The sequence below is a fragment of the Hipposideros armiger genome, unplaced genomic scaffold (assembly GCF_001890085.2).
Source record: "Hipposideros armiger isolate ML-2016 unplaced genomic scaffold, ASM189008v1 scaffold_299, whole genome shotgun sequence".
Classification (NCBI taxonomy): domain Eukaryota; kingdom Metazoa; phylum Chordata; class Mammalia; order Chiroptera; family Hipposideridae; genus Hipposideros; species Hipposideros armiger.
The window spans coordinates 993208-1003949 of NW_017731649.1; the positions used below are offsets into that span (position 1 = coordinate 993208).

The window sequence follows — 10742 nt, forward strand, 5'->3', positions numbered from 1 at the left end:
CCTCCAGCACAGGACAGCCCAGACAGCTGCTTCCCAGGGCCCTGGGGGCTCCTACGGCTCTGACACTCATGGAGAACGGAAAGCCAGTGTCCTCAACATCCAGGTCGCAGGGCAGGGTGTCTGCGTGACCACATGTGTCCAGTGTGTGGCCCTCTGCAGGCTGAGCCGGGGGCACCCAGGGGTCTCGTCACCGGAACCAGCGCTCCCCCACAGGAAGGGGGCTGCCTGCTGAGCCCTCAGGGCCGGTGTCGTCCTTCCTCTCTCATGGAAACGATTTTAGCATCTCCTGTGAGGACGAATGACCCATGGACGGGCTCTGACATCACCCCACAGTGTCGGCCCAGACCGCGCGCGGTTTAGCCTGTTCTTCCTCATCAGGAGGCTGAAGTCAGCCTCTGAGGCCACAGCAGGGAAGTCAGTGTCCATCCTTCCTGGGTAGGAATGTGGCAGAGAATCTAAAAGGTGACAGTCACTTCTGTGTTCGTCTAGGACACACACAGAAACGATACGCCCTAAAAACCCAAGCGGTGGCATTTGGTGACATAGTACAGCGCTAGCACACAGAACGCTGAGTGATTAGTAGCTGCTCTGGTCCATAAATAGCTGCTATTGGATGATGCCTGGCTTGTCTTTAAAGCAAGTCATTGTCATTGCCGGTGACCGATGCTTAGTCACATGCGTCGTTCTGCGGCACTTAAACACGTTGTTCCTGCTTCAGATCACACAGCCCAGTGCCCACAGTCTGCCTAAGACTGATGTCAGCATGCTCGAAAATGGCGGGAGGCAGTGCATTGTCACCCCATGTGGTTCAGCATCATCTTAATAAAGTTAGTGACGAAACTGAAAGAAGTAGAAAATGATTATTGGTCCAGCACCAATCACAATAAAAATGTGTGAAAAATGCTGAAAAATGCTGATAACTGGCCTCCGTCTTCCACCTTGAGACTAACGACCCGGACACAGGCAGACGTTGTTATTCTATAACATTCTGCCTTTCCGTCCCTCACCTGCTGGTGCCACCCAGAATCATCACTAACTGCAAGACTTGCTTTCTCGTTGAGCTTTATTGTGGCCCAGACACTGAGGGGAAAGCTCTCCAGGAAGGACATGTACTCGTTCCGACCTCAGACCCAGAGTGGCTGCACGGGGCTCTTGGGTCCCAGGGGTGTTGTTGTCACAGGGCAGACTGGGTGTGCAGTGGGCAAGATGGCTCCCCACGGAGCAGACTGCCCACGGCACCCACCGAGCTCACCCCACGGAGAAACCGCCCACGGCACCCACCGAGCTCACCCCACGGAGCAGACCGCGCACGGCACCCACTGAGCTCGCCCCACAGAGAAACTGCCCACGGCTTCCACCAAGCTCACCCCACGGAGAAACCGCTCATCGCACCCACCGAGCTCACCCCACAGAGAAACCGCCCACGGCTCCCACCAAGCTCGCCCCACGGAGAAACCGCCCACGGCACCCCCAGTCACTTGCCGTCAGCACCTTGTCCGGTCAGCATTACTGCTGTGGGAAGTCGCGTGAACATTGAATCGAAACGCAAGAGCGGGCAGAGGAGCGACACTTTTCTCTACTGACATGAATCGTACTTTTAACAAACTCTCATCTTCACTTCTTTTTGATTTTTCAGCTGAATGTAGAAGTTTTTTTTTATTTGTGTGTTATCAGTAGTTAAAAGTTATGTCATACAGCTCGCTTGTAAAGGACCTGCAAAGTGTGTGTGTGTGTGTGTGGAACGTGTGTGGGGGGGCATGTGTGTGGGGGGACGTGTGTGTGTGCATGCGATCACGTGTGTGTGTGCATGCGATCACGTGTGCACAGCACAGGGTCCTTTAGACAACACACTACCGATATTCACCAGCAGAAGATAATCACATGACCTCTGCATTACACATGTGTCCCGTTGTAGATTCTCTGGGAGGGAGGGGTCTGGGGTGAGTACCTGCTTCAAAACCCCGTTTTTGCAAATGTGCGCTTTCCGGCTCCAGAATTTTCCTGTGTCCACAGCCACCCACCGTCTGTGTAGGAGGGTGACTGGGTGCAGGCCTGTGGCAGCAGGGGCCGGTCCGGACTCCTCAGGGTGAGGCCACGGGCCATGGTGCCTTCTGACTGGGGAGCCCGGAGCAGAGGACGGCGGCCGCCCGTTGGGTCTGTCCGCCTGCGCCTGGGAGCCCATGCGGGCGTCACGTGTACCCGATGACAGAGAAGGGGCAGTGGGAGCCCCTGGCGCTCCGGGCTCCTCCCCTCCTGCTCCATGTCCTACCAGCCCCGCCGCCGCCCAGGCTCCTGTGTGGCTGACCGGGCTGTGTGCTCACGCCTCTCTCTCCCTCTCACCAGTGTCCTCGTGTGACCAGGAGCAGCAGTCGGCCCTGGAGGAGGCCAGGCAGCCCAAGAACGACAATGTGGTGATCCCTGAGTGTGCTCACGGCGGCCTGTACAAGCCCGTCCAGTGCCACCCCTCCACGGGCTACTGCTGGTGCGTCCTGGTGGACACCGGACGCCCCATCCCGGGCACATCCACCAGGTAACGTCCTTCTCGGGGGGCTGTGAGGCGTGGGGCTGGGAAGTAGGAAGGGCGGAGCCTCCCAGTTACCACCGCGCCCCACTTCCTTGTGCGAGGGGCCTGCAGAAACCAGCGGCCTTGACCATTGGAGACGAGAGGAAAGCGTGCCTCCCCTGTCACCAGGAAGGAGCGGGCAGCGTGTGCTGTGGGCAGGGTGTCCGGGGCCGGGCCGGCACTGACACTGTGTCAAGTGTCAACCGCGGCCCCCTTTGTCCCTGGTACTGGCAGAGGGGGCCCAGCACTTCACAGCGGCAGGGACAGACTGCCCCGAATGGTTTTCTATGGTATAAACACATGTGCACCCTGAAATCCCCGCTTAAAAAAGAGCTGAAGGCAACAACCCTGGGGCCGTCGGGGTCTGAGATACGAAAGGCCTTGTGCTCCGTGTGGCTCTCAGCAGAGCAGCAGCTGGGACACACATGCTGTTGGTCGTGGAAATGGTGTGAGCAAGTTGTTTGGCAGCTTTTGTTTAGATGAATCGAGCTCTGATTTTTCACAGATTTATATAAAAATATTTACAAGTATATCAAAATATCTCCCAAATGTTATCAAATTAAGCCACCGGCTTCGCCTCTGGAGCTGAACCAGGAGCGTTTGACTGCTTCCTAAGTCATTCCCAACAAGCATGCAAGTGTGGCCATTTGGCGTCGAGAGGAGGAACTGCGGGGACGTGCACCCGGGAGCTGGAAGCACGGTGACCGGCTCATAGACATTCCCTCAAGACAGAGGCACCGGCCCTTGTCTGGCTCTCGGTAAAACCAGTGTCCTCGGGCACTGTGCTCTGGAAACTGGGAGCGCAGGCCCGTGGAAAGCTGGTCCTGGGTGGCCAGCACGTCACCCATGCCAGCCACACGCCCGGCATTCACCAGCCGCCAGTGCAGTGGCGGCCAGCCCAGACAGGCTCGGCATCTGAGGGGATGTCACAGGCGCTTGTGTGGCACGGGCTCTGCAGGCGGGACGAGAACGTGAGGTGGCTCCTGGTCCCTGGGCACGGGTGTAAAGGCCAGAGTGGAAAGTGTTTCTGCATGTTAATAACTGGCTCGCTCCCTGGATATTTAAGTGGGGCCTTGGTTCCCCGGCGGGGCTGAACCGCTGCCCTGTGAGCCCCTGAGCTGCCCCCAGTTTTACACTCAGATCAGACAGGAAACGCAGTCACCCCTCTTCCCTGTCACCTGTGCTCACTGCCCAGAGCACCGGTGTCCCACCAGGGAGGAAAGTGTCCAGTTCTCAGTGTCCCTGTTTTGCCTACAGGAGGGAGTACATTTCTCTTCTNCCTGGGCACGGGTGTAAAGGCCAGAGTGGAAAGTGTTTCTGCATGTTAATAACTGGCTCGCTCCCTGGATATTTAAGTGGGGCCTTGGTTCCCCGCCCGGCATTCACCAGCCGCCAGTGCAGTGGCGGCCAGCCCATACAGGCTCGGCATCTGAGGGGATGTCACAGGCGCTTGTGTGGCACGGGCTCTGCAGGCGGGACGAGAACGTGAGGTGGCTCCTGGTCCCTGGGCATGGGTGTAAAGGCCAGAGTGGAAAGTGTTTCTGCATGTTAATAACTGGCTCGCTCCCTGGGTATTTAAGTGGGGCCTTGGTTCCCCGGCGGGGCTGAACCGCTGCCCTGTGAGCCCCTGAGCTACCCCCAGTTTTACACTCAGATCAGACAAGAAACGCAGTCAGCCCTCTTCCCTGTCACCTGTCCTCACTGCCCAGAGCACCGGTGTCCCACCAGGGAGGAAAGTGTCCAGTTCTCAGTGTCCCTGTTTTGCCTACAGGAGGGAGTACATTTCTCTTCTTTCAGTTTCAAGAAACAGCATTAAACTAAACCCAGAGGAAGAGACCCCGTAGGCCCCTGCTGTATTTGTATCCCCTTCCTTCCTTCCTGCCTGCCTGCCTGCCTGCCTTCCTTCCTTTTTCCTGCATTATCATGAATGCCGACTGTCAGCGGTGTCCAAACGCTGTCCCAGGGACTGAGGAAAGCTGCGAAGAGCCGACGTGTCCCCCTGTCTCTCGGGTTTGCTTTCTGCTTGGGGAACACCAGACAGGGAGTGCATACGTGGGGCTGCATTTCATGGCAGCAAACGGGTCCTCACACTCAGGCAGCCTCAGGATTTACCAGCTCACGTGGCCCGAAGGAGAAGGGGAGTTCCGGTTATTTCAGCAGCTCAAGGACATCGTTGTGATAAGCCGTCTGTTCTCTCCTCTGCCTCCTTTGCTTCTGGCTGGCCCTGGGGCTCCTGCCTGACACGGTTTCTAGAAGCATCCTGTGCAGCCGTAACAGCCTTCACTGTGACTCTTTTCGGCAGCAGGGCAAGCCCTCCCTACTGACCCTTGACCTCCAGTGGACTTCCCCTCACTCTAATTGGCCAGAGTGTCAGCCCCTGACATGGCCTCTGCTGGTGGGGAAAGGCCATGGGGTCCCCACTCAGCACCCAGGCCTGGGATGGGGCACCCCCTTTGCCCCTGCGGCCACACAGAATATGTTCTCTGGGTGACACAGTTTGCATCGTTTAGCATAGAAGCGATATGGCCTCTCAGTAATTCTAAAGACATCCCGCTCTCTCACGCATGCATTCGTTCACTTTTATGTGAAAAGCTTTGGATGCCCTCAGCGTTGCCACTGCTGCTCTAGGCCCTGGGGGACAGGGGACAGAATGCACAGAAGTGTGTGCCTCCGTGGAGCTTGTGTTCCGGTGGAAGGAAACCGACAACAAGCAGAACACGAGGGGACACCAAACAGAAGCAAGTGTGCTGGCTGAGGACATCGTCCTCAGATGCTCTGCAGGAAGATAAACAATGGGGCACTGGGGGGCTGCGCCTGCAGCAGATGGCGGGGCCTCCCTGGGTCAGGTTGAGGAGCATGCGGACGGGTGTCTGTGGGAGGGGCGGTCCGGCCCAGAGCTGGAACCTAGTTCAGCTTTGAGCAGTTAGGAAGCTTTTGGTTTCCAGTGGTGACAAACCTTCCTGCCAGGATTAAGCAATGAGGGGACAGGTTATCTCAGGTCAGAAGTCCCGAGATGGAGGCAGCCGCGCTCAGCTGTAACTGACTTGGTGATGTCACTGAACACACAGTCTCCAAAATCCTCACTCTGACATCCTCCCTGTGTTGTCTTCGTCCTCGGATAGCCTCCCCCATGACCACAAGATGGCTGCCGAGATCCGGCCATCTCACCCACACGTCGCAGCGCTCGGAGGACACATGGCCCATCTCTCTCTCTCAGGGGCCACAAATCCTTCCTAAAAGTCCTGTAGCAGATTTAATTCATGGATTGTTGGCCAGAACTGGATCACATGACCATGGCTAATTCCCTCACTGGCATGGAAAATGGAATTGTTTAAACTGATCTTTGGCGAGGTGTGGATGCTGGGAAATCGGTCACATCGACGTTGAGGCTATCTGATCGCTGGGCCACTTCCCCAGCCTCGCGTTCCAGGGTTCTCCTATGATTGGGCTGCAGGAAATCCTCTGCACTGCTTCACGTAATGCTATTTTCTGAAATGGGCCGTCCCACGGAGAGACTTGATTTGTATTTGGGCAGACACTTCAAGTTTTTGTTTTCCTTGCTCATCCTCTCTGTTTCTATTTTCTGATGGGGAAGAAGAATTTAAAACTCCAACAACAGTTAGAAGCCTCAGACATCAAATGCATGGTCACGATGAGCCAGCTCTCTTTCCCTCATGCCTCCAAGTAAGACGATTCAAAAGCACAAGTGTCGTTAAGACTCATGCCAAGGACGATAAGCCAACCCCGTTCTGCCCGAGCGAGGCAGACAGCTCCTTCCAACACAGAGTTCCTAGTTGGGAAGGACATCCAGGTAGAAAGAGGGGGCACCTCGCGCGTGTCCTGCCTTTTTGTGTCACACCTGACACCTAGTCTTGGTTGGCAGAGCCCCCGCTGGCCGGAGCCAGGCCCCTGTGTGAGCCCACACCAAATGTGGAGAGGGGCCGGTTTCCAGCTGGCTCCCAAGTGCGGTAGGGGCGCTGGGCTAGGCGCTGGGACTGAGCGTGGCTCAGGCCATGGTCAGCTTCTACATGAGCACCTAGAGTGCAGAGCTTTCTCCTTCACAGTCCTGCTGGCTGATGACGGGCTGTCCATCGGCCACCAGGCTGCAGCTGCTCTTACCTGAGTCACGGCCCCGCGCCCGACTGCAGAGCCCGGCTCTCCCAGGTGGGTGCCCACGGCCATGGGACCATGTCACCTTTCTCCCTGGCAGAGAGCCTGCTGTCTGATGGGCAGCCAGGCAGTCAGAGGCGCTTGCTTTTTCCTTATACAAAGGAAAGGTAAACACTATTGGAAAGAACGGCGGTGGGTGCCAACACTGGACCTGAATCTTTTATTTGAGACGCAAAGGTGCTGACTGTTTCCTGAGATTGCCACGTCTGCAGGTCATGGACACGTCACAGAATTCAGAAGGAGCCAAATATGTCACTTAAACATACATATTTTTATCAGCATTGGTGCTAGGATTCCAGCCCAAATTTGGAGCAAAACCATAATGACCATCCTGTGCGGCTGCTTCAAAGTTAAAAGCCTCAGGATCAGGGTTGCGGGTGCTGTGCCCTCTCCTCACCCACGTGAAGGACATGGACTCGAGCACGGTCTCCCGAGCGTTTGGAGGCCGCACACACACTTAATGCTAATATTGGGCTGTTGGAAAAGTCATGACGCATGTTGGCGACAGATGGCACTAGTTCATTGTTGGAAGTACTAGAGTCATTCGCATCTATGTTATTGCTATGTCATTTGACAGTTGACAGTTCTAGCTTCATTCTAAAAAAACTGAGCAATTTGGTTGAGTTTTGGAGATTTTACTAGTTGAAGATGGAAGACCAAACTGTGCATTTTTGCCATGTTTTACTGTTTTACTTCCATAAAGGGAAGAATGCGCATCAACCTTGTGAAAAGTTGTATAAAGTTACGGTGACAATGCTCTACAAGAACGGTGGTGCCAACAATGGTTCACGAAATACTGTGCTGGTGATTTTGATCTCAACGACGCTCCTCGGTCAGGGAAGCCCACCGAGGGGAATGATAACAAAATAAAGGCATCGATCGAGTCAAACCCACGTTACACAACACGAGAGATTGCAGAAACATTGAACATCCATCATTCAAATGTTCACGACCACCTGAAGAAGCTGGGATACGTAAGCAAGGTCGATATTTGGGTTCCGCATGAACTCAAAGAAGTTCATTTGACAGCGCATATAAATATCTGCAATATGCTCATTTAACGTGAGGAAAACGATCCTTTTTTGAAGCGACTGATAACTAGTGATGAGAAGTGAATTGTTTATAACAATGTGGTGCGCAAACGGTCTTGGTCCCAACCTGATAATTCGCCTCAAACGACATCGAAAGCAGACATTCATCAGAGGGAGGTTATGCTCTCAGTGTGGTGGGATTTTAAAGGTGTCGTGTTTTTCAAGCTTCTACCAAGGAACCAAACAATCAATTTGAATGTGTACTGTCGGCAATTGGACAGTTTGAACAAATCCATCATCCAGAAACGTCCAGAGATTGTTAATTGTAAAGGAGTTGTGTTCCATCATGACAACGCAAGACTATGCACAAGTCTGATCACCTGTCAAAAATTATTGGCACTTAGATGGGATGTGTTGCCACACCCACCATACTCGCCTGACCTTGTGCCGTCAGACTTCCACTTGTTTCGCTCTCTTCAAAACTCCTTGTGTAGTATAACGTTCAATTCAGATGAGGCTGTAAATCAGCACCTTGTTCAGTTTTTTTGCAAATAAAGACAGGTCCTTCTATGAACAAGGAATTATGAAGCTCACTGAAAGATGGCAAAAGGTTATCAAACAAAATGGATAATATGGCATTGATTGATCTTTGTTCTTTATATAAATAAATGACCTTTTAAAAACAGACAAACTACGTCATGACTTTCCCAATAGCTCACCATCTAACACCAGGCGGCACCACGGCTGTCAGGCACAGCCCTCTGACATGTGCAGAAACTAGGTGTCCCGAGGATGACCCTGGCTTCCCCGGCAAGCTCCGGCACGAGGCTCCACCCACTCGATTAGGGCCTGATGTTTGCTTGTGGTTCCACAGCTCACCTTTTGTGGGCTGTTGGTGTGCAGGTCAGTTCCGACCTATCCCAACCCCACAGACACTGACCCAACTGCCTAAAACCAGGATTTTTCAGCTGTGGGACTGTGCCCAAGTCCTCCAGATTCAGCATGCACAAGTGAAAATACAAACTGGCAGTCCCTCCGTTAGCTGGCTTCCTGTCCCATCTCCTCTTGCTGATTTCGTGTCCCTCGGTGTCCCTGTCGCAGTCCCCAGAAGAGGAGACACCCTGGTTGGGTAACAGGTCCCTCACCCCGTGTTTTCATCTCTGCCATCTGCACTGAACTCCACCGATTTTCAAAAGAATATGAGTCAGTGGCTTTTGGTTAAAACATGACTGTTTAGCTGTTTGCTGGAGTGTGTCAGGGACACGTTCGTTTTAAAAAGACGTAAGTTGGTGTGAGTGGGTGTTAGGTTTTCTGGTATCACAGAGGCGTGCAGGTTTTGCCAGGGGCAGCGGGAGCCTGGGGCTGCCTGCTCAGTGTCCGGCTGGGCCCGTCTCGCTCGCGCTGGCCCCGCTCTGACACCAGTGGAAGGACACTAAGAGTGTCCCTTCAGAGAGAAATGCCATTTCTTTTGTTTTCCATGGTGGGAAACAAGAAACAATGAAAAATAAGAGTCTGACGTGATCCCTATGAAGTAAACATGATCTCACATTTCTTCCTTAAAGAGTGAAAAAGTGAAGTCCACTGAGGAATCAGCGGACTTTGTTCGCTTCCTGAAAATCAGTAGGCCTCTAGGTCCAGAAAATCCCGCCTGTGCCCTCACCCATGCCCAGCCCGGATTTGTCACTCACATTTCAAGAACCTTCCCGACCTCTCTGACCACGTCAGGTACTGTGGGAGGCAGGCTGTCACTCCAATCTGGTGTTCAGTTGTCCCCACCACACTGGGCTGTTTTCCACCTGGTGTAGGTCTCCCCGTCCCCACACCTGGTGCCGAGGGAACGTAAACACCTGCGGGCTCTGTGCACGGAGCACCCCAGGTGAGCTCCAGGCTGCCCACCTGCCAGGGAGAGGAGCCTGCTTCCCAGCGGGTCTGGAACCGCTGAAGTGCCTGCCGTCACCGGCTGCCACCTGCTTGCTGGGATGTCAGGGCTCCACCCACAGAGCTTTCCGTGGTTTTCTGTTGACTTTGCGTGGGGCCAGAATGTAGTATTTTCTTTCCCTGTTTGTTTGTTTGTTTGTTTGTTTGTTTGATGGTTAATACTGAGACACACTTTTGTAACTTCGTGCACTGGATTGAGAGTTAGTCTGAATAATGTATAGACCCAAAATTCTGAGGTTCTTTCCGAGACTCTGCATTCTCTCCTGGGAGGAGCGACTGGGTGGCCATACCCTCTGCCCTGATGGCGTGCGGGTGGTTTCCCGCCCCTCCTCCCCAACCCCCTCTCACGGTTGTATCAGATCTGGTGACAGATGAGGCGTCCTGTCCCATCCTGTTGTCACTGCGGAGACCGGTGGCCTCCACGCCTGGTGGAGAGGCAGAGCCGGCTGCAGTCTGCGTCTACCTACTGACTGGGAGGCGGAAGCTTACCAGGATAGGGCCACAAAGGTCACAGAAGGCCATAGTCATGGGTGCTGTGATGCGACAACTAGGTGCCACTGTGTGTGCTCTCCCGCTGTGTGGCCGGGCGAGAAATGGAGGAAAACACCCATTTCTAAGTCTTAACCCAGGTCTTCTCTTTCCTTCCCCTCCTTGTAGGTATGAGCAGCCGAAATGTGACAACACAGCCAGGGCGCACCCCACCAAAGCGAGGGACCTGTACAAGGGCCGCCAGCTCCAAGGTGAGTAGGACGAAAGCCACCACTTGGGGCTTTCTTGCTGATCTGGGGTGAGAAGAAATTTCGGCAGCTCTGTTGCCAGTGGGTGAGGGCAGGGGGCTCAAAGCAGCCAACCAGACAGGCTCCTGGCCTGAGTTCAGGGACAGCCAGAGCCCCCAGGCAGCGCCCACTCAGGCCTCACAGCTTGGGTTCACCTGCAGCCCGGCCAGTTGGAAGGGCCACGTGTGAGACCCATGGCTTCAGAGAAGGCAGTGGTGTCCTCTAGTCAGAGTATCCCGTGACCTAGCTTCTGCACCGAAGGGG

The 10742-nt window shown here is 54.4% G+C and overlaps 1 protein-coding gene across 1 annotated transcript in view; it reads left to right on the forward strand.

Annotated features, from left to right (window-relative positions):
- Positions 1 to 10742, forward strand: part of SMOC2 (SPARC related modular calcium binding 2) — a 136976-nt gene that overhangs the window by 92280 nt on the left and 33954 nt on the right. The window contains exons 9-10 of the mRNA XM_019659456.1: positions 2344 to 2530; positions 10360 to 10442. Coding sequence (XP_019515001.1) covers positions 2344 to 2530; positions 10360 to 10442 — 270 coding nt within the window. The remainder of the gene's footprint in view (positions 1 to 2343; positions 2531 to 10359; positions 10443 to 10742) is intronic.